The 23994-nt window shown below is 37.8% G+C and overlaps 3 protein-coding genes across 3 annotated transcripts in view; 2 read left to right on the top strand and 1 right to left on the bottom strand.

Moving 5' to 3' along the window:
- Positions 1 to 1657: 1657 nt before the first annotated feature.
- On the bottom strand, positions 1658 to 3919 carry LOC141430128 (mitochondrial import inner membrane translocase subunit TIM14). The gene is made up of 3 exons (XM_074090689.1): positions 3638 to 3919; positions 3297 to 3536; positions 1658 to 2917 (listed from the first exon to the last, which is right to left on the bottom strand). The coding sequence occupies exons 1-3, from the start codon at positions 3638 to 3640 to the stop codon at positions 2801 to 2803; spliced, it is 360 nt and encodes a 119-aa protein (XP_073946790.1). The 5' UTR covers positions 3641 to 3919; the 3' UTR covers positions 1658 to 2800.
- An 870-nt stretch (positions 3920 to 4789) lies between these two features.
- LOC141438809 (uncharacterized) lies at positions 4790 to 6594 on the top strand. Its single transcript, XM_074102791.1, has 3 exons — positions 4790 to 4933; positions 5069 to 5244; positions 6427 to 6594. The coding sequence occupies exons 1-3, from the start codon at positions 4822 to 4824 to the stop codon at positions 6526 to 6528; spliced, it is 390 nt and encodes a 129-aa protein (XP_073958892.1). The 5' UTR covers positions 4790 to 4821; the 3' UTR covers positions 6529 to 6594.
- Positions 6595 to 7499: 905 nt separating this feature from the next.
- Karybeta3 (karyopherin beta 3) overlaps positions 7500 to 23994 on the top strand; it is a 28159-nt gene continuing 11664 nt past the window's right edge. The window contains exons 1-16 of the mRNA XM_074090669.1: positions 7500 to 7632; positions 12265 to 12498; positions 12734 to 12876; positions 13671 to 13872; positions 14130 to 14255; positions 15291 to 15502; positions 16226 to 16457; positions 16537 to 16680; positions 16983 to 17102; positions 17366 to 17561; positions 18387 to 18539; positions 18656 to 18829; positions 19170 to 19474; positions 21796 to 21936; positions 22141 to 22360; positions 22820 to 23120. Of these exons, the coding sequence (XP_073946770.1) occupies positions 7552 to 7632; positions 12265 to 12498; positions 12734 to 12876; positions 13671 to 13872; positions 14130 to 14255; positions 15291 to 15502; positions 16226 to 16457; positions 16537 to 16680; positions 16983 to 17102; positions 17366 to 17561; positions 18387 to 18539; positions 18656 to 18829; positions 19170 to 19474; positions 21796 to 21936; positions 22141 to 22360; positions 22820 to 23120 (2984 nt within the window). The 5' untranslated portion in view covers positions 7500 to 7551. The remainder of the gene's footprint in view (positions 7633 to 12264; positions 12499 to 12733; positions 12877 to 13670; positions 13873 to 14129; positions 14256 to 15290; positions 15503 to 16225; positions 16458 to 16536; positions 16681 to 16982; positions 17103 to 17365; positions 17562 to 18386; positions 18540 to 18655; positions 18830 to 19169; positions 19475 to 21795; positions 21937 to 22140; positions 22361 to 22819; positions 23121 to 23994) is intronic.

Raw genomic sequence — 23994 nt, 5'->3', positions numbered from 1 at the left:
CCCAAGATGGGGTTCCGTAGCTAAGAAAAAATCAAATAATATTTTTCTATGGATTTCGTATTGTGTACGAAATCTTCCAAGTTTAGGTATCTATACTATCTATACTAATATTATAAAAAGGAAAACTTTGGGTTTTTGGATGTTTGTTACGAATTAACTCAAAAACTACTGGACCGATTTTAAAAAATCTTTCACTATTAGAATGCTAAATTATTCCAAAGTGCTATATGCTATATTTATTAACAGAAAAAAATAGGGTTCCGTAGTTGCCATAAAACATCTTTCATCGCATGCGCTGTAGAAACTATTGATTATGGAACAAAAAAATGTTTTACGATATTAAAGAATACATCAATATACATTATACAATTAAATTATACAGCTTTCTGGTACTAACGGTCTCTGCGCTTAGTCGCGGACAGACAGACGGACAGGCATGGCGAAACTATAAGGGTTCCTAGTTGACTACGGAACCGTAATTAGTGTCAACGGGACGGCAAGACACGAAGTTCGAATTTTGCACTTCGTAGTACCTATAGGGCCTCGATCTCTAGAATAACACGAGATAATTTTTGTCCCGCGCCGTTATAAAATCCAGAAATCTCGGCAGCCTTGCCTAGAGGCATGTAACTTTACACTGGTTCTTTATACCAAGTAAATGGAGACACAATGTAAAACTAGTTAACTTATTATATTAATATTATGTAGGTATGCGACGACGTTAATCGATGTCCCTACGTTAAGTATTGCTAGTCCGTGTCTGAAGTAGATGCTCGCTTTATAATATAGTTGGGCTCGATGCCATAGCACTTCATCCATAAGCGTTGTCGCGTTAGTATACGTTATTTATATATGTAGTTGCGAAACCCTAATCACTTGTGTTGTGAGAGTTCCAAGACTAGTCCTGAGTTGAATAATGTGGCTGAACTGAACTACACATTTACTTTACCTGTCATTTGTTACATCGGATTAATATTCTTAGTTTCTTGAAAACAGCTGTATATTTGGACATTTTGTTATAAAGAGAAAAATTCATTTATTTACAATTTATTACTTCCATATTTAGTACGTAAACTGAAATAATCTATGTTAGTACCTACCTACATGAATTATATAAAATATGCTGTTATAGTAATACACATTATGTTGATGCCTAAGGGTCGTTTTCTCATCTCCGTCAATATGTATTGAATATTCTCACCCAAAATACTGAAGTCAATCAGAGACTGAAGCGGCAATTACACTACGTCGTTGACCTAATGCGGTTGCCGAATTTGTTTCAAACTACTTCGGCGAACGACTGTCGCCTTTACCTTAGTCTGGTCCGTCTACTGCGGCGGCCATATTAAGGCGGTGGCAGCTGTCGCTCGCCGAATGCGGCCGACTACAGTGTTCTTTACACTTTTGCGGTCGCCGCATGCAGCATGCGGCGAACGACTCAGTGTAATTGGCGCTTAAAATTATGAAATTTAATGTATTGAAAAACCTAACATATTTTTGGACTTTTAGCTTAAGCATTGTTAATGTTTTAATGTCTTAGATACAAGACTGTTGAATAAAGTGCTGTGCTGCTGCGACGCAAAGGTTTCCTTGCCTGTCATGATGTCTGGATGCAAATTGGGATATTATGTTTTGGTGAAACAAATAAATTATATCAAATGTTCAACTGGTGTTTATTTACACTGTTAACGACAAAGTAAATATCTAAACTGCCTTATGTTATAACATTACTAATAGCACTATTGCTGATATGCTGCAACACGAAAATATGAAGAAATTTTGCGAGCATCTACATTATCTATACTCAACCTTCGTTCTGCCAATAAGTGACCCATAACCCACTTGGCTTATACACTAACATATTATTTTGATTTTTAACAACAGTTGTCAATTAATTATGGCCTGCTGTACAGTCACCATCAGATATTTTGCAGCAGCCAAGGTGGTCAAAAATATTGGCACATGCACTCTATTATTAAGAGAGAGAGGTATTAGAGTTCATGTATCAATATTTTTGACCACCTTGGCCGCTCCGAAATATCTGATGGCGACTGTACCATGGTTGCCTCTCACTTGTGGCCCATGCAAAAAAAAGGTTGAGTATGGCTGATCTATATCAAGTAGCTGTAACTGATTTTACATTTATTTATTTTATGCAGTTTGAAGAAATATGAAATCTGTAATTAATTTTCTACTTTGGTATTAATAATCCTTCTAATAATTGATTTCATGTTGACTAAAGTAAAAGATATAAATAAAAGTTTATCAAAGGTACTCAAGGTTTATCAAAGGGTAAAAATATTTTTATGTCTTCAGGGACTTAAATAAAGTATCTGAAGTCATAAAAATATTTAACCCTTTTACAGGCATAGCATGTATCAACCACATGAATCTACACCTAAGAGACCTTGTTTCCCACAATATGGTACAAAATCAATTGCATTTTTTAAATACAATTCACTTTTAAATAATCCTTCATAATTAAATGATATAAAATGATGGTCAATTTTATATACTGTAGTGAAGTGATTAAATTGGCAGAGCCTGAAAAAGGGTTAATGTCTTGACACCAACCAATTGTGATTTGCACTACAAAACTTGGGGTCTTTCTGTTTATTAACTAGACAGAAAATTGCCAATTTAATTTCAATCATTACACATAAATGTTATGTAATGGATAACAATTCAACCAAAAGAATTGTAGATGTTTGAGGTTTCAACTAAAATATTTTGTCATTTTCTAAGACTTATGTCAGCCTAATCTACATATGTGTTAGCATTGCAGACTTGAATATTTAAATTATGACTTGCCACTCTCCAACACATCCTTGGCTTCATTTATTTTCGCAGCAATAAGTGGTGACCCACCTCTGTCTGGATGGTTAAGTAACATTATTTTTCGATGAGCATCTCTAATCTGAAATTAATTAAACAACCTAAAAAAAAATCAGAACCTTTTGACACCTTTCTGATAGAATAGAGGTATCCAACATGAACATTTCACAGGAGAAATGTGAAAACATTCTCAGAAATGGGTATCAAGACAAGGTTGCTCAGAGATTTATCTTCTTAATCTTAATTAAGTACAAAACCAATTTGTCAAGTTAATCTACAGCTTTTACACTTAATGTTTGGACAAATTCAGTAAGTACAGAAATTAATGTCTAAATTAAAAACTATAGCCGTTTAAAAAAAACTGTTGCTTTAAAGACTATAAATCAATTTTATTATACACAGTAGGTACTTGGAACATAATAATAACAAAGCAGTTTAACTTGGGTGTAATGAGGACTCACCTTAGCTTTATTTGCCGTGGGGCTTACTCCCAAAATTAGCGCTGCCTCTCTTTTAGTCATTTTAGGTTCAAAACCACCCTTATAATATTTTGATGTGGCTAGAGATTCCGCATCAAATTTAGGCAAGTTTTTAACAGCCTCTGCAAATTTTACAGAAGCATTAGGCATTTGCCTCAACACATAACGGCCAGCAAAGCCGACTGCGGCCATACCAAGGCCGGCAAGGATGATTGAACTCGCCTGCAAAATCAAACGTTATTAAATACTATGACAGCGACATGACGATATCATATAAAAAATTATGAAATAATTTTAAGGTTATGTTACTATCTCACACATACCATAATTGGAATCTACTAATTTTCGATTATAATACGATTTCCACGAGTAAGTGGGTGCTTAAACTGACGGAAGGACATATATCAGGATATTGATCACTTGCACATTGCAGTAAATTTTATTATTTCAAGTCCTAAGGCTGCATATAAAATCAACAATAACTTTTGGACATTTTAAATATTACAATAGCAAATTGCGATTCTTGCTTGTGCGATTCAGCGATTCTATTCTATTCGATTTCGATTTTGCGTGACGAGTTGCCAACTGTTACTACTAAAAAGTAGCTAATATAGCAAAAGTATCTAAGTTAAGTAGTCTGTGAATGACATTTAAAAAAATATAATCAGCGGCAAAAAATTTGGCCCACTCTCCGTACAAAATTACCTATTTCTGCATACATTTGAGGGCCAGATTTTTGCCGCTCAGTATATATATATATATATATATATATATATATATATATATATATATATATATATATATATATATATACGGAATAAAATATCCTATTAGTAAACTATATATCAAATTATAATTTCGAGTTTAGACAGACAGACAGAACAGACAGTATGCATTTATAATATTAGTAGGATATAATTTCATTAAGACCCAAAAAATGGAAATCAGTGGTAAAATTGACGTAAGCATATGTATTTCACCTTCGGTCACAAAAAACCGACTTAAAATAATGGTATTTAAAATATCAAAATGCCAAAAAAGTAACTAGATGTTAAAAAATTAGGAAAGACGCTTATTTAGCTAAAAGTAACTAAGTAGCAACACTGCCGCTGACCTGTCAGCTGTCACTGACAATTTATTTTTTAATTCGTTGTCTCTAATAATGGCAAAAGCGATTATGTTCACACAGTCTTTATCAACAATGATACAAGATAAAATAAAAAAGGTACGAATTTTACTGTATCTAGGCAAGTCATTGATATGACTGATCAGAATCAACAGATGGCAATAACTTAGACCAGTCTCTTTATTTTAATTAAATGACTAAATGAGAGTGATTCGCTATAGGGAATGATCCTTATGATTATGATCCAGGAACGGGTTTAATACCCCTCTAATTTGCCTTGAATTTGCCTCTTGCCTCTTATACTATATAAGTCAAAAAGAAGTCAAACTTGACATTATGTATTCTTTTCAATCAGGGACACCTTATTATATATTGAATTCAATGACTAAAGAAAATTTTGTCATTAATGCAGTCATAGATAAATCTAAAGACGCCAAGGACCAAAACGAACATACAGATATAACACGTTCTTTACTACTATCCCTACGTTTAGGTACTTTAGCGATCATGGTAGCCTTGCTAACGTTGCATCTGCGTTCAGTAAGAGTATTTCGATGGGAGCAGTCAGTATCTGGTGGCCTACTCATTACATACCTTATAGCAGTCGTTGGTCTGGCTTTATGTGCAGGAAATCCCGTATCACTGAATAAAGGGGTTGTGCTCCAGACTTACTTATGTGGCACTGGGGCTGCCTTGTTGGCTTTAAATGCTGCCTGCCTCTGGCGTCGCTGGCACCATGCCGGAGATCTAACTCGAGCTGTAGCAGACCTACTCTCTGCTCTTGGTGTACCTCTGCGACAACAGGTTACAAATTTAATACAGCTTAGCTTACAACAGTTCCTGTATTGCCTACCTTACAGCTAGGTTTCGTAGAACAATAACTCTTAATTGGCCGAAGTAGGTTCATTGTCGGTAAATGACCTGTGGTTTCGCGATCGCCCTATAACACATTCCTAACTAAATTATCCATACTAACACAAGGGCGTCGCCAGGCGATGGCCCTGGGGAGGGGGGGGGGGGGGAGCAAGTTGATATGGAGAATGAGACGAGTATGAATTGTAAGTATTAATTGGAATTGGTGAAAACATTCGAGTTTCGGTTTTGACGTACGGGAATGATCGATCAAGCAAGTCAAGTCAAAGACTTAGGACTTTGGTTTGGTTGCTTTACATTTGGAAACTTTTCATCTCATCAATCTCTAGGGGGGGGGGGAGCAGCTGCCCCTCCCTGCTCCCACCTGGCGACGCATTTACATACTAATATACTCAGCGGCACAAAATTTGGCCCACGCTACATACAAAATTACCTATTAGTACTGCATACATTTGAGGGCCACATTTTTTGCCGCGCAGTATATTATAAATGCGAAAGTGTGTTTGTTTGTATGTTCGTCCGTCTTTCACGTCAAAACGGAGCGACGGTTTCGACGTGATTTTTGGCATAGAGATAGTTGTTTGTTTTTTAGAAAACTGTGGCTCTGTCCATTGGAAGACAATTTTGCCAGTGTCTTGTAGGTTTTACCGTTGAACGGTAAAAATAAAATCTGGAAAATGAAATATGAGAGGTAATGGTAGATGAACGATGACAGCGCGATGAACTGAAGACGACAATAAATTTAAAAATTACTCTACGAGATGTTTATGGGCCTGAGAGTGACATATTCTACTTTTTATGCAGTTCCCGAGGGAATAACAGCGCACAATAACGCGAATTCCACGCGGGCAAAAGCTAGTTTTTCATAAAGTGTTTTGAAATCATAAGTAAGTAACTTATCTAGTCTACGCAAAGTCTGCGAATCCTAACTCTAGTGGCGCCTAATGCTACATTTTCAGTTTACACCCTTACCGAAGCTTGCCAAGCGTCTACAAACTCCAAGCCTATACATACACTTGAATGTCATTTACACGCTTGCAAGCTTTTTATAGTGTATTCCGGACAGGCAAGCATGGCATGGCAGACAATTAATAAACTCCTATTTTTGTTCAGGTGCTGATTAAAGTCGTACTCAGTTCCATTGCAGCGTGCGCTTTTCTAGTCGACATGGCTATGATCATACTGGTATTACGCGCTGACCCAACTTCCTCGTAATTTCCGGAATATGTGAAGTGAAAAGTAGCCGGAATTCGTAATTAATGTATCTCTGTATGGAGTATATAAAAATATGATTAAAAAAATCCCCAATTAATGGTGTTATTAATATGATAATATACTGCGAAAATTAACTACGAGTATCTGTCTGTCTGCTGGGCTACTATGAAACTCGAAAATCGAAGTTCGTATCGTAGCGTCCCGCTGTCCGCTGACACTTATATTATTTAATACGAGAGTGAGAGGGACGGTACGACACGAACTTCGATTTTCGAGTTACGTAGTAGCCCTGCTGTTACCTCGTCAGGATTATTAACCACTGAGCCATATGGGTTCAGTTATGCAGCAGATGAAATTTGGTCTTGCCTCATTCACCCCCCTCCCCATCACCTTAGAACCGACAGGCCCGTAAGTAAGGGGGCCAATATAGTCTGTACTGATGAGCTACATTCCAAGTTCCAACATGGTTCCAACTGCCGTGCCGTCTGCCCGACTAGTAGAATGACTAGGTCGCATATTTAGGCACGATACGATGGCGAACAAAGCAAGCGTTGGCGCGGGCAGCCAGCGAAGCGCTATAAGGTTTCTTTTTCTTAATTTATGTTGTGATGTTGATTATGAGCCGTGTGACCATTATGCGATCAAGACAGTAGTGACTTCATTTTACTAGGGAACAAGCGGATTATTTTTGTCCATTCCATACAGTACATTTGAGTTCATAAACTTGTGAGAAGCCTGTTTAGATATTTTTGAACAAATTTTTGTTCACAAGTTTATGAAATCGTCTGTATTACTAGTTCGAAACAACGGCGAAGATGAAATGCGGTTTTACTCCTACTATTTGTTCCGTAATAAACACTCTTTTTACATTGCCAATTTTTGATAATGTGAGCCCAGCCTAATGGCTCAACTATGCGAAGAGTATTTTATTTATAGGTTGCTTGCTGACTGGCAACACGCTCGGCGTGTTGGCCACATATTTTTTTAAGAAAAAAGAACGGGCCTTTTCCTTTGAGGTGCAACATGGCAGGAGATCAAGCGCAGTTTTACCAGTTACTAAATACATTATTATCGACAGACAACGACATCCGATCCCAGGCAGAGGTAAGTTTTATTCTTATTATGTCGTTGTACAAATTAAAGTTATTTTATCTTTAAACACTTGTCGAGTAACTAACAGTAACAGCCTCGTGTCAAAACGTGGTCATGGAGGATCTTGGCGTATTGTTAAAGTCTTAACCAAACTTTATAGTAGGTTTCTTAAGTCTGCACCATGGAAACTTAACAACACAATATTTTTTGTATATGAATGTTTTAAAGACAATCTACATTTCCCTGTTTTACGAACGAGCTATGCACAGCAATTCACATGTGGCCACAGGCGAGCCAGGGAGCGACGCGGTGCTAGTAACGCTGTACATAATCAGCTTATATCCTTGCTAATATTGTAAATGCGACACCAACCTCATCCCTTTTCAAGCTTAAACTGCTAAACCGAATTAAATGAAATTTGGTAAGGAGATAGTTTAAAACCCTGGGAAGAACATTTGTCCTGGACAATGCGTAGTTTCAGCAGGGTAGCGATACATGAATTCATCGCTAAGTCCCGTAGCTTTAATACAAATGAGTTTTTGACATAATATTATATATTTTAGTCTTGAAGACAAACCATTGACCATGAATGCTTTTTTATTTAAATTTAGACCATTTACTGAATTAAAACCTAAGATTTTTCATGAACCCCCTTTTTCACCATCCATTGATTAAATTTATCTGTTGAATAAAGTAGTAATTGTAATCTGTAATTCTAAGATGTTTTATGATCCATGCTGCATAAAAAGCAACAAATGGTTTTTGAATTACAATCAATTATAGCAATTCTACAATGAAAATCTTTTTTTTTTCATTATATATCCTCACTGGCCAAAACTGCTAACTTAGCTAATAACAATCTTTTTAATGTAGACACTTTGATGATGAGACTGATCACACCAGTCGCATTCTTAATCCTCAAGTCCAATCAGATCATACCTTTAAATTTTATTTTATGAGCAGACTGTTATGCAGGAAGCAAAATACAGTCTTGATTTCTGTACCAGGGTGGAGTCTTTTAATAATCAATTTCACTCTTAGATTCCCTTTACAAAAGTATGGGATATTAACATGATATTAGTAGCACAAAGGTTTCACCTTAATACATGATTCAGTTTTCTTGATTGTACATCCAGTGTGACAAGGCCTTATCAGCTATCTACAATTATTCTCCTTTTTAAACATTAAGGGCCTCAAAACTTAAGAGTGAAAATCTTTTATTTCCAAATGGTGCACTGTAAAGGGTATGCATTGCAGGAAGTTAGCAAAAGAGGAAGGTGTAAACATTCATGCTGTGCAAAATATAATTTGAAGATTTGGTGACCATCATACATTAAGCGATTTGCCTGAGAGAGGCAGAAACTCAAGTGCTTCAAGACCCAAGTTGGTCGAGAATGTATGCAAGCTATTTGCATAGAAAAAAGGGCTCTCAGTCTGTGATTGTGTCAAAAACAGGAAAGACAAGTATCGGTATGGTACAGAGAGCTAAGAAGCGTAATTGATTAAAGAGCTATAAAACAACCATCTGCCGTAAAAACTGCCTGAAAGCTATATGTTTTTAATCAAATTTTTCTCACAAAATTATAAACTACTGCGGGCATTTTCAAACTTGGTTTTAATGGCACATTTTCGTCCATCAAAGTTATACGGCACACACCAGTAAAAATAGCCAAGTGCGAGTCGGACTGGCGTGTAGAGTACCTAAAGGGTTTCGTACAGTATACCCTTAATATGTATTACATAATGGACAGCGGAGGCTTATTAATAGGGTCTCGTTGACACCTTTTGTACGAATCGCATACACTTCGTGGCGATGGCTGCATACCTGAAAATATACGCGGCACACCGGTTGAAAACCTCTGCTCTACTGTAAGAAAAACCAGTGCATACTAATGGAAATGGATGGCGAAACATGCGTAAAGTTTGATTATAAAACTTGACCTGGTGCCCAATATTAAACAGTAAAACAAGGAACAATTGTTAGTAATGCGGACAAGGCAATTTTTGTTTGAAAGTTTGAAAAAAATTATGGTTTGGCAAGCAATTTGCCAGTGCGGAATGGTTCAACACCAATATTTATTAGAAAGAATATCTCCAGAAAAAATTATTGCCTCTGTTGCAAAAACACAAAGGTCAGACATTATTTTGGCCTGACTTGGCTAGCAGTCATTATGCTTCATCTGCCTACAATTGTACGCCAAGGAAAGCGTTGACTTTGTGAGCAAGCAACACAATCCACCTAACTGCCCAGAAATTCGACCTGTAAGAAATTTGGGCCTTGATGAAAAAATCAAGTAAGACTGGAAAATTTAGGTAGAAGCACTGTCGAAAACATTATGCATGAAATTAAAAGTTGTCCAAAATCTGGGCAAAGGATAATAATACTGTTTCATTTAGTAATTTTTCATCATCCCAGCCTATATACGTCCCACTGCTGGGCACAGGCCTCCTCTCAGAACAAGAGGGCTTGGGCCATAATTCCCACGCGGGCCCAGTGAGGATTGGGAACTTCACACACACCATTGAATTGCTTCGCAGGTTTGTGCAGGTTTCCTCACTATGTTTTCCTTCACCGCAAAGCTTGTGGTAAATTTCAAATGTAATTTATACAGATTTTTCCATAGTTTAGGTATATTTTATACCTTAGGCTGCTATTTACTCTTAAACTACTGATAATTCTCAACACTCAGTTTACATATATATCCGTGCAAAATTACAGCTTTCTTGCATTGATAGTCGCTGTGCAATGCCGCGTACGGACAGACAGACAGACACGGCGAAACTATAAGGGCTCCATTTTTGCCATTTTGGCTCCAGAACCCTAAAAATGGGTATGATTTTATTGATCACCTAATAAATGCGTTTTCGGCGACCTAATAAATAATTTGTTCCAAAAATAGTAGATCTGTCACCTAAATTGAATCACCAAATAATATGAAAATGGTTACCCGGTTACCTAAATATTATTTTAAAATTACTCGAAAATAATATTGATCAACAAGTAATTATATTGGGTTCCAAAATAATAGGTGTGTTACTTAAACTGTATCACCAAATAATATAGAAATGGCTTCCTAAAAATGAATTATAATCACTGGAAAATAATATGGATCATTAAATAATTGAACTGAAATTTGATGATAATGATATACAATTAATGAAATAATAATATCTTCTCACAAATTACACCTTGACCCAGCCCTAAACTAAGCAACGTTTGTTCTATGGGTGCTAAACAACGGGTAGACATACAAACATATATATTTAAATACATACAAACATCCAAGACTCAAGTACCTACTACAAACATTTATATTCATCATACAAGTATTGGCAAAAATGTTCGGTTCTGGCACTGAGGGTCGCAGTTCTACCAAACACTCCTCGCTTCGCTCGTCGTCGTATCTAACCAGACCTGCCTTAGTAGAATAAGTAGAAGCATCGAATTAAGGAACTGATCTATTTATTAGGTGACATCTATTATTTTAGTGATCAAAGTTTGATGACCAAACTTTAATTTAGGATACAGGTTTACATTAATCTGATGACTTATACTTAGAGACAGATTTTATTTATTTGATGACCAATATATTTCTTAGGGATAGATATAATAATTAGGGTATCGCAGTTTAGTGACATATTTAAATTTAAGTGACAGAAAATATAGTTCCCAAAAATAACTACCTTTCAAAAAGGAGAAAATTCTGAATTTCTGATTGACCCCAAAATAATTGAAGTCCTTGAATTGCGCGATTTTCCATATAAATATGATATGTATTTATCTATATACGTATTATGTATATCCGTTGCCTAGTATCCACAGTACAAGCTTTGGTTAGTTTGGGACTAGGTAAATTGGTGTCAAGTGTCACACCTCTCCTTCAGAAAAGTAACTTTTCCTACCTGACGAGAGGGAGCAAAGTGCAACTTTTCTGTTCAAGGCTTTTCTAAGTGTTTTATTGCAAATGCCATTTTTTGAAGTTGATAATTGTAAAGCCACGCCATTTTCTATGCTAGTTGTTTTTTTTATAATATTTTTTTTTTCCAAGTTTCTTAATGCTTGGTGTGAAAAGTTGTATGAGCCACTCGGGAGCAAAATTATTTTCATCTTGGGCGTTAACATTTGAATCCCTCATTACGCTCAGGATTCTACTTTAGAATCCTTCGCTACATTCTGGATTCAATGTACGTCCTCGCCGTAAATACACCATTTTGCTCCCTTGTGACACAAATAACTATAATCTATTTATCCCGTGTGGTGTCGGGTTAGAACTTAAAATTACACCTCTCCATTTCTTCCGTGGATGTCGTGTGAGGCGACTAAGGAAGGATATAGGTTAAGGTATACCGTACGCGACAGGCTAGCAACCTGCAGGGCTACTCCGAAACTCGAAGTTCGTGTCGTGCGGTCCCTCTGACACTTATACTGCTTGATACGAGAGCGAGAGGGACCGCACAACACGAACTTCGAGTTTCGGAGTAGCCCTGCTGTCACTATTGTAACGTTTTAGTCAAACTTAAAACCTAAAATTGCTAAAAGTGAGAATACAGGCGTGATGTTTGTTATTTATTCTTTCTTGTTTTGTAAGTGTTCTTTAGAATTAACTTAATATTAGTGTAAAATATATCTGTTTAATTCTTTAGGAAGCATACAACAATATCGCAACTGAAACGAAAGTGTTATATCTGGTGGGTGCTATACAAAATGGGGATGTGTCCGAGGAAGGTCGTCAGACTGCAGCTGTGCTGCTGCGTCGGCTGTTCAGCGCAGAGTTCTTTGAATTCTTCCCCAAGCTGCCTTTCGAACAGCAGGCAATGCTCCGGGAACAGCTGTTGCTCACAATACAAATGGACGTCAGCCAACAACTACGACGAAAGGTTAGCAATATTCTGAAATAAAAGCAAAAGTAATAATCACTGTACAAAATGAAGCAAAATATTTATTGCTTCGAATATGTTACCAAGGATAGACTCATTATCAGAGCTTATTCTCTGCTGGCTGAATCATTATATGAATCAGCTTCATCTACATTCGTATTAAACGGTGAATCATCCATTATCATTTACTAGAGTCCATTTTATGAATAGTTGTTGTGATTTTTTTGTATTTCAGATTTGTGATGTAGTGTCAGAACTAGCTAGAAGCCATCTGGATGATGAAGGTGCCAATCAGTGGCCAGAATTCCTACAGTTCATGTTGACATGTGCTAGTTCACAAGACCCTAATATGAAAGAGGCTGGCATCAGAATGTTCACGTAAGTTACCATTACCATACAACAGTAAGGGCCCTGTGTACGTAAAAAGCGTTTTTTAAACTTGTAGTTGACGCACGTTTGTATCGATACGTACGCGATACGCACGCGAGTTGTATGGCTGCTCTATGGAAAGAGAAAAGCGCAGTCATCGCGCGTTGACGGCGATTTTAACAGACGCGGTGTGCAAATGCTTTAATGACTGCATGTCCGTTCTCGGAATGAGCAGCAAACACTTTTTGCAGCTCACATACAACATGCAACATAATTTTGTGGATCCCTCAATACCAGTTCTTTATTAACTGGTATTTGAATTTAGAAGCCTCATACAAAAAAAAATATAAGCAATTAATTATAATTTCTTTTTGTAAGTGCTTATCATTTTTTATCTCAATTATCATTAAAACTTGAATACAATTCCCATTATGGGAGACATTAAAATGAGATTGGTGGAAATTATAGTAACACATTTTTGTCATAAATGAATGCTATACCAATATATGGAAAATATATACATAATATGTTAAACATCATTGATATTTGCCATTGTTTGTATGTAAGGAAGGACTAAGGGTAATCTCTGAAACTAGTAAATGGCTTAAAAATTCTGTTCCTAATAGAATATCCTTTGTATTTATTTTTCTTAAGGATCGGCAAAGTTCGCGCGGGACATGTATTAATACACACATCTACTACGGAAATGAGAGTCATGGTTTATAGATTAGTTCTGCGGGCAGTCAGAATTTACATAGGTATTGCTAAAATAAGCTATAACATAACTTACTGTTGTTTCTCAGGTCAGTTCCTGGTGTATTTGGAAATCTTCAAAATCAAAATCTGGATGCTATCAAAAGAATGCTGTTCTCAGCCCTGCAACCTACAGAATCTGATGCACTCAGAGTTCAAGCTGTGAAGGCTGTTGGTGCTTTCATTTTGCTTCACGACAAGGAGCCTGCCATTCAGAAACATTTAAGTGATTTATTAGATCCTATGATGCAGGTAAGTCACCCTCACTTATGATGGAAATTTTGTAAAGCGTAGTACCACTCTGTTTGCGCAATAAACAGGACGCACCCGACTTGAGAGCGTGAACTTCACCACCTAAAGTTGCTGAGTTTTAGATGTTTGAAGCACAGTTAGTGGGTGAACGAACGCTTACGCAGCACGCTTACGCGCAGTTAGTGGGTGCGGCTTATTTATATTGTCATTTTTAGTTGGTGCATTTTGTTACTGTAAAATAACGAATACTTTTGCAGATTATAGTCCAATCAATGGAGAAGGCGGAAGATGATTCAGCGATAAAGGTTCTGATTGAACTCGCAGAGTCTGCACCTAAATTTTTACGCCCCCAGCTTGAGAACATTGCTCAAGCTGCAATTAAGGTTTGTGAATGAAACTTATTATTTAAATTTTCTTATCCCTTCTTTGCATGGTGATGGAAATTTCCATCATAACATTGTCCGTTTAATAAAAGGTAGTTTTGTGGGTGATTGATATTTATTTTTAAGACTGTCAAGTTTCAACAACAGTACAGCATGAAATGGAACATAGTTGTGAAAAAATAAATAAACAGAATTTCGACATTTCAAATTTGAATTCGCGGTCTCGCCGTTTCGCGCTATTTACGAAAACTGTTGACCTTCTAGCTGTATTATGGAGGATATTACTGCAAAAATATTGATTTATGCGGAAAAATAAATGTCTAATAGGTATGTAATTTGATATTGTTACTTCTTGTGCATACGTTTTCGAAATTCGAAAATAAAGAATAACAGCAAAGGTATTGATTTATGCGGAAAAATAAATGTCTATTAGGTATGTAATTTGCTATTGTTACTTCTTGTGCATACATTTTCAAAATTCGAAAATAAAGAATAACAGCAAAGGTATTGATTTATGCGGAAAAATAAATGTCTAATAGGTATGTAATTTGATATTGTTACTTTTTGTGCATACATTTTCGAAATTCATTAATAAAGTAACTCGAAAGTATGTGATGGAAATTTACATCATTATGCACTTTGCTCGTAAAGTAAGGCGAATTATATTTATTATTCATACAATAAATAACTAATTGACCGAGTCCCTGAGACCTGTTTTCTGAAATATCACGTATATTAAATATTTTGTAACTGTTGTATGAAATAAAATACGAATTTAAAAAAAGTTAATTTATTTATTACTACGCCTTAAGATCAGAGTTTGCATAGTGATGGATATTTCCATCATATTAAAAAATGGATATATTCTGTTAATCTTACCTTGTTTTTTTTTACATTTTTACCTTAATTTAGAGGTTAACTAATATTAAAACGCGATTTTACGACTCAAAATCTTAATTGTTCTGGGATGCTTGAAGCGTTACGAGTTACGTAAAGGTGAACGCGTCTAAAGTGGGTGTTGTGGTTGTGATATAGATGGTAGGAGACAAGGAGCAAGAGGACACCTGGCGGCAGCTGGCTCTGGAGGTGATGGTGACGCTGTGCGAGACGGCGCCGGCGATGGTCCGCAAGCAGGTGCCGATGGCCGTGCGCATGCTGACGCCGCTCGTGCTAGAGATGATGTGCGAGGTCGAGGACGAGCCCGACTGGGCGATGCAGGACGACGTCGCGGACGACGACAACGAAAAGTACGATAAACTTACTCATGTTAGAAATGCAAAAGTTTGTGTGTACTACTCTTTCAATCCCCAGAGAGTTCTTCACGCAACATAAAGACCACGATAAAATTCTGGAGATTTTTTGTCTGCCGAATATAATATGATGTTTAACTCTAGCGAAGGCGCGGGTCAAAGCTAGTCGATATGTACGTATTAATTGATAATTAGAAATGCCTCTGATACCGACATATCGGTTATATTAATTTACCGATTCACCAATACGTCTTGAATGGCGGGGTGCTGGTCACAGTGGTCACCCAGCTATAAGCGCTATCTTCGCGATTAGTTCGTTCATTTAAACGCAATAGTATATTCGCTAGTGGTTTACCCGCAAATATTTTTCTATAGCCCATTTATTTTTTATTCCGCAAATATAATTTAATGAACTGAACAATTTGTTTGAAACAAAAGTAATGAAAATATGTAACACTGTCTGTTTCTAATGTAAACACGATTCGGTGTATCATTCATTGCTTTATAAAAAAACATAGTAAGATGTTTCTTTTGGCTGCATATTATGCGTGTGCAGTTTTGAAAAACTTACAAGATCATGAAACGAGATAATTAGCATCCTAATGGCATTTAGTCACTTGGATGTCAGTCCCTCGCTAACATTTGTGACATCAATATGAATAAGCAGTGCCAGCAAAGCAAACATCCACAATGTACTTAACACCTTGATCTTTGTTGTAGCAATAACGTAGTGGCGGAGTCCGCTCTGGACCGTATTTGTTGTGGTCTCGGAGGTAAGACCATGCTGGGGCTGATCGTGAGCGCAGTGCCGGTGCTGCTGCAGTCGGAGGACTGGCGGCGGCGGCACGCGGCGCTGATGGCGGTCTCCTCCGCCGGCGAGGGCTGCCACCGACAAATGGAACAGATGCTGGACCAAGTAGTTTCAGCTGTACTCAACTACCTTACCGATCCGGTAAACTACGTTACCAATAACTAATCTGTTCTTACCTAATTATTGTTGACCATGTACTCACTTGCGGTTTTTTCTGCAGCATCCCCGTGTTCGTTATGCGGCCTGCAATGCTGTGGGTCAAATGTCGACTGATTTCGCACCAATATTCGAAAAGAAGTTCCACGACAAAGTTGTACCTAGTTTGTTCCTGGTACTCGATGACAATGCTAATCCCCGCGTGCAGGTATACAATTTGTAATAATTTACTTAATACCTATTATACTCTGTTTAATTTAGGTTTGAAGTAACGGTCAAATTGTAACACGCGTTTCTCGGTATTTCGAACACAAATGGATTAAAAATGTCAACTTGTACACTTATTAGCGGTATTTATAATGTTTTTACTATAGAAGTTAACACAATTTTAAATAGTTTCATTTAAAAACGTGCAAATTTTACCGTTAAGTTTCAAATGTATAAATGGAGTATAGATATAGATACTTAAATATTGTGTAACTTAAAAAATTACAATTTATTTATGGACAGGCTCACGCGGCAGCTGCTTTGGTCAACTTCAGCGAAGACTGTCCCAAACCTATTTTGACTCTCTACCTGGATCCTTTAATGAACAAACTAGAAGCTATTCTAACTGCTAAGTTCAAAGAGGTAAGGTAATTATTTTATTTCTTGATTGATTTATTCCATTGTTCGTTAGTGATACACTGTAATTCTTTGTTGTATCACTTCCATAACACTGGTAGATTAAGCATTGTGGCATTTGCTCCCGTGTTCTTTCTATAGAAAATTCGGGATCTCAGTTCATATACATGTGAATACTTATTAGTTAATTAAACTGCCGTAACATATTATATAGTTATGATGGACCTCCTGAAAGTAATAGATTGGCTAACCGTAATTGTTTGTTTTAGCTTATTGAGCGCGGTACTAAGCTCGTGTTAGAACAGATAGTGACTACGATCGCGTCGGTCGCCGATACTGTGGAAAAAGATTTCTTGCCGTACTATGACCGCTTCATGCCGTGCCTTAAATATATTATCGCCAACGCCACCACCGCGGAGCTTAAAATGCTTCGAGGAAAAACAATCGAATGCGTCAGTCTTATTGGTAAGATAGTTTCAAATTATCCCTACTAATATTATAAATGCGAAAGTAACTCTGTCTGTCTGTCTGTCTGTCTGTTACCCTTTCACGTCGAAACCACTGAACCGATTTTGATGAAATTTGGTATATAGGTAGTTTGAACCCCAAGGATCAACATAGGATATCTTTTATTCCGGTAGAGGGCGCCGCCGCGCGATAACCTAGATCCGCGCAGACGTAGTCGCGGGCATAAGCTAGTAATATAATAAATACAGGTTGATATAACATTGCCTCCAAATTATACTCCTTAAAATTATAAATGGCTTTTTAAGGGCTGCTTGCGCAGTCTGGTTTCCAGTTCATTGCTAACAAGTAAGTAAGTTAGTTGTGTCAAAATCTGTCAAATCCTAACCAGGTGTGCGCAAGTGGTCCTAATAGGCTTTTGTTCTGTGTATTCATGAGTAAATAAATGTTAATTCTACACCCGTAGCAAATTCTTATTCTCGTACAAGTCTTCCCATCTTATCAATAAAAAATTACAAATAAATCATGCCAGTGTTCGTTAGTGATACACCATAACCTTTGGTTTTATCACTTCCATATCATTGGTAGACTAAATGTGGCATTTGCTCCTGTGTTTTCTCAGTAGAAAATTTGGGATCTCAGTTCACATACATGTCATTTTAGGATTCTGTAGTGCTATTTATTACAAAGGCTCTTAAAAGTCTTAGAAAAGTATTGTAAAGTCAAACATACCAAGCGTCATTGAAAATTTCAGCTCCCTGAATTATAAACAAAAAAAATCCTAGTTATGTCCTCAATTACTTTTTTTTTTGTATTTTAATACAGGTCTTGCAGTTGGCGAGGAAAAGTTCTTATCAGATGCATCTGAAGTAATGGATCTCCTCCTAAAGACGCACACCGAAGGCGAACAACTGCCTGGCGATGACCCGCAGACTTCGTTCCTCATCTCTGCTTGGTCCCGCATTTGTAGGATAATGGGTAAGTGATACAAAAAAAAAACCTTAATTATAAGTTAACATTAGTACAATGTGAATGATGATAATTTATGCAAGTAATGGGATGAAGGTGTATTAGAAGTAATTTGTTTGTTGCAGGCAAAAACTTTGCGCAGTATTTGCCGATGGTGATGGAGCCAGTGATGCGCACGGCGGCCATGAAGCCAGAGGTGGCGCTGCTGGACAACGACGACCTCGAGACCATCGAGGGCAGCCTCGACTGGCACTTCATCCCGCTAGGCGACCAGCAGAATTTCGGCATCAAGACTGCCGGTACGCTACTCTCGCTCAATTAATTTTAAATGTTCGCTTATTGCGAGGTAGTAAGAGCTCGCTTGCCATCTGCTCTTTAAATATTGAGAATCTCTTAGATTTGCGCTGCTTTGAACATGACGCTGCCCAGTCTCGAATCTGCACATCATTTACGTGTACACTTTATTTCATGGAGTGTTTCACTGCCAGAATGTGCAACATAAATTATGAGGATTTCGCTAACACCATCTTTTCATAAAATGGAGTTTGATAGTAGCCCTCTATACATTTACTATTATGCTAACAAAGATAAGTAAAATTATTTTTTTGAAAATTGTTTTTATGAAGTATTTCTACACAGGTCTCGAAGATAAAGCGTCCGCATGTGAAATGCTCGTATGCTACGCTCGCGAACTAAAAGAAGCATTCGCAGAATACGCTGAAGACGTTGTCAAATTAATGGTTCCGATGTTGAAGTTCTACTTCCACGACGGCGTCCGCACGGCGGCAGCTGAGTCACTGCCCTACCTGCTGGAGTGCGCGCGCATCCGCGGCCACCAGTACATTGAGGGCATGTGGGCTTATATCTTACCCGAATTGTTAAAATCCATTGATTCCGAACCAGAACAAGAAGTGCAAGTTGAACTTCTTAACAGCCTCGCAAAGGTTTGTATTGAATTCTATTATTACAAAAAAAAAACTGTAATGTCCTTAATGTGTATTTTAGTGTAAACTTCCTTTTTCAAAAGTTCAGATGAGATGATGCAATTTACGCGCGAGTAAACGTTCGCGTTTCTGTTTCGTCCAAATGTTGCGTTTTACGACGTCGCGACGTCTTTTTCCAATACTTCCACTCGCGGCAACTATTCCGCGGGTACTGGACGCTACTACGGTGTCCCTACGAACGACAACAAGTTTCCCGTGACCACAGAATAAGTAATAGTACAATTACAGAAGCTTCACTGCCCTGCTAAAGTGACGTTTAGACGTAAGAATTGTGTCTACTTACTTACTACGCCTAGGGTGTTACGCCCGGAATACACTAGTGAAGGTTAGAAATGTCATCATCAGATGTCGTTTGAGTATAGTTGCACAAATAACTATGAAATTACATAAATGAAATTTATTGCGTATGAACTTAGGTACAGACGATTACATATTGCTTAATGTTGCTTTGTGATGGCAGCCACATTGGATTTGAATTCTTTTCGTGTGAATATTCTATTTTTCAAACCCTTTCATTTGATACCTATTTTGAACGGATTGAAAAGAAATATATCAAGTCAAGAAATAAATCATAGTCAAGGTTTAACTCCAAATCTACTACGAAACATTATATCAATCATTGAAAACATTATTTTATGATCTTCATCCACGGCACGCTTCAAAATCCAATAATGTATCTTTGGCAGCCGTTTAAATCCAATTACCGGGCAATGGGAAGAATAGCTCCACAGTTAAACTCTAATAAGGCCAGGTGCTTCATCACCCGTTCCATTTCACCATATGAATTACTATACGATGAGCTTAAAGTGCTTAGCAACTGCGTTAAAGTAATTGAAATTCAACCCATGAAGTACTTGTTATTGAGTAGTCGCTACATTGGTCAAATTTGGTCTTCATCATCAGTTCCACTTCACCAAACGATGATTTTCAAAAGAAAATGCACGAGTGACTCCTAAATATATCGAAATCACCATAGGCGTTCCTACAATATTTGACGAGTTCCCTCGATTTCCCTAGGATTCAATCATTAGATCCTGATTTGGTGCTTATGGGACCTACCTAATTGAAAGCATTCCTAGACGAACGACAAAAAAAATTCAAATCGGTTCATAAATGACGGAATTACGAGGTAAAAAACATAAGAAAAAAACAACCGAATTGAAAACTTCCTCCTTTTTTTGAAGTCGGTTAAAACATTTCAAAGAACACACTAAGCACATTATAACACAGATTACGTATCGGCAAACAAGGTCACGATTCAGCAAATTGATTATTTATGAATTTTAAAGAATATTCGACACGTCTGACCGCGATGCGCAATGTGTGTAAAAAAAAATCTGGCTTCGCCCACGTAGCAAGTGTTTTTGCTTGTCTATCGTGATCTCACAAACCATGCGGTCTTCTTTGGTAATTACTATATCAAAACTAATAACGGTAAAAAAAAAAAAAACCTTAACGAAATTGAATAACAAAATATGAACTGTTATTTTGTTATTCTATTTCGTTATTAAGGTTCATCAAACAATACGAAACACTCAAACAAGGCCGTTCGTTCTCGTACTAAGTGAGTCAAACGATTTGACAGACAAGATTGTGGAATCGATTCGGTCGATAAGCAAAGTCAAGCTCTGAATTGAGTTCCGTTTTACCGCGATGAAAGTTGACGAGATTAAAATTTATCTTATTAGTTTTATAACAAAATATATTTTAAGTGATTATGAATTATTTTAAGCTACATGGAGATATATTTTTTTTTATATTTTTTATAAAATATTGGCCTCTGTAACATTCATGGCGTGGAATGGAAAAAAGCAAATGTCACCGTACCCAAGCTATCCGAAAAGTACTATAATATAATAAAAAAAAACATATTCGTTTCGCTTGCGGGGTAAATAAAATAAGTGCGAGCACGTCAGTCGGGCGATCCGAGGCAGGGCGCGGCAACCACTGAATAGCACACTCTAGGGGGCCCCAGATATCTACTTGTAGCGGATAACAAAATCGCGGAGTGAGCCGAACACTATCATTTATTCAGTAAATAGGCTGCAATGGGCACTTTTAAACGTAATTTTTTTAAACTGCCAGCTCTTTCGAAAAGACCATCATTGCCAAGAAAAATGCGCCGCAAGAAACTTGGCTGAAAGACTTTTTTATTTTTTTCAAATAAAATAATGTGGCATGTGGACGGATTGCCGTGCGTAAATCGCGCCATCTGGACAAGCTCTGATTATCGGTGAATATACTCTGTATGTTCGTAACAGTGCATCGAGCTGTTGGGCACCGGCTGCCTCGGAGACGAGTCGATGGCTGAGGTGCTGCGTATCCTGAACAAGCTACTCACCGAGCACTTCGAACGCGCCACCGCGCGCCGGCAAAAGCGCGCCGATGAGGATTACGACGAGGTACGTTGCACTCTCTGATTCTATTAAACATTTTATTAAAAGATAACTTTTATTTCTCCCTTTTTAGTTACAGTCATGAAGTTGATTTAATTTTTTTAAATATTTCCTTGGTTATTTCTTTATCGTTTAAATTACAGTTGGAGAATTGTCGATTTGACCTCCATATTTGAAGTGTGTTAAAAACGTATACGGTGTGTGCGGCAGGTGGTGGAAGAGCAGCTGGCAGACGAGGACAACGGCGACGTGTACGGGCTGTCGCGCGTGGCGGACGTGCTGCACGCGCTCATGGCCGCCTACCGCGAGGCCTTCTTCCCGCACCTCGACACGCTGCTGCCGCACCTCGTGCAGCTCATGGCGCCTCAGCGCCCCTACTCCGACCGACAGTGGGCCATCTGCATATTCGACGACGTCATCGAGTTCGGAGGCCAGTATAGTCTTTATCTTATCACTCGTTCATGCTTGCATGCTACATATTACACCATGCCGGGTTTTAGGTCATGTCATGACCGTAAGCTGATCGAGTTGGACATTCATATTACACCTGGCATATAACATTCAGTTATTGCTTTTTGTTTGGTTTGGGTGCAATGAGTTGACCATTGCTCAGCCTTACTGATTGGTCAGCAACTGGCCTCTGGGCAGCCTTCGAACACATCGTACTATGTGTAGTGATAGCGCCAGACCGGGAGAGGTCTATACTTACATAATCAACTATGAATAAGTGAATAAAGAATGTTTGTTATTGATGTTTTTTTTTAATTCAACTGGATGTCAAACTAGTAAGTGGGTCTCCTGATGGCACGATCCAGCTCGGCATGGTGTTGCGAATCAATCTTTAAATGTTCGTAGACCTTAGTTTGATTATTATCGTTTCCGTATACAGGCCCCGCGTGCGTTAAATACCAAGACATATTCTTGGAGCCAATGCTGGGCGGGCTGTGCTCCGCGGAGCCTGAGGTGCGGCAGGCGGCGGCGTACGGCTGCGGCGTGCTTGCGCAGTTCGGCGGGCTGCAGTTCGCCGACGCGTGCGCGCGCGCCGTGCCGCTCCTTGCCGCTATCGTCGCAGAACCGGACTCACGCTCAATTGAAAAAATTAACGCTACTGAAAACGCTATTTCTGCTGTCACCAAAATAATCAAATACAACCACGCAAAGATCAACAGGGACGAAATTATTAGGCATTGGTGAGTTATAACACTAAGCATTTTTAAACTGTATTTTTGAAAATTATAAATATGTGTAGATTTATAAATAAACCGTCGAGTTATATGTTGTTTTCATCACACTTACTCGTAAACAGTGTCGTAACATGCAGGCTACCTTGGTTGCAACCCCCCAAATAAAACCATCGACATTAATGTGCTTGTCATGAAACCCGTGGTCGGTAAATGAGTCATTGCCCGTACTAATTTTCGTGTCATGAAGCCCAAGGTCGGTAATAGTAGATTATTGTCGTGGCCTGGAAGTAGGCAATTGCTGGCTGAGTATGAGTATTAAACGGACGAGCTTGCGAGTCCGTTTAACTAATACGAAGCCAGCAATTGCTATTCCAGCCGAGACTAATATAAAGCTTTTCTCAAAAATGGTGAATAATTCTGAAATAGAACAAACTTTTTCTCAAAATATATTATAAAATTTAATTTTATTCCAATATTTTTCTTTTGCTTTCCCGCCTTTTTCATTAAAAATAAACTGCAGGTGTATTTTTCCACCGAAAACACCACAAGCTATTTCAGACCCAATAGAAAAAGTCCGGAGTTCCAACAAAATATCTGATACCGGCCATTAGACTTGGCTGTATACGACTTGTGCCAACATTTCCATGGCCTTTTTAACTTTAAAAAAAAATGTGACTGATTGCAGGCGCGCTAATTCATTATTGTCGAGCTAGCGCGCCTGCAATCTTTTTAACTTTTTAATTTTTCGCTGACCATAAACTATGCACTTCACCTTCTGATATGTAAAGAATAATGTCAACTTTTACGGACATTTTTGAGAAAATGAGTTTGTTACTGCATGGCGTGCTGCTCGTGCTGGCTTGCTGGTCAGGCACATGCT

Source organism: Choristoneura fumiferana, chromosome Z, assembly GCF_025370935.1.
Source record: "Choristoneura fumiferana chromosome Z, NRCan_CFum_1, whole genome shotgun sequence".
NCBI lineage: Eukaryota > Metazoa > Arthropoda > Insecta > Lepidoptera > Tortricidae > Choristoneura > Choristoneura fumiferana.
This window is presented reverse-complemented; position numbering and strand designations above follow the sequence as displayed.

Coding starts and splice junctions, on each gene's coding strand:
- LOC141430128 (XM_074090689.1), bottom strand. Junction 2,918..3,296: donor CCACGGCAAATAAAGCTAAG/GTGAGTCCTCAT, acceptor AATTAATTTCAG/ATTAGAGATGCTCATCGAAA.
- LOC141438809 (XM_074102791.1), top strand. CDS start 4,822: ATGACTAAAGAAAATTTTGTCATTAATGCAGTCATAGATAAATCTAAA. Junction 4,934..5,068: donor ACTACTATCCCTACGTTTAG/GTACTTTAGCGA, acceptor CTTTATGTGCAG/GAAATCCCGTATCACTGAAT. Junction 5,245..6,426: donor GTGTACCTCTGCGACAACAG/GTTACAAATTTA, acceptor ATTTTTGTTCAG/GTGCTGATTAAAGTCGTACT.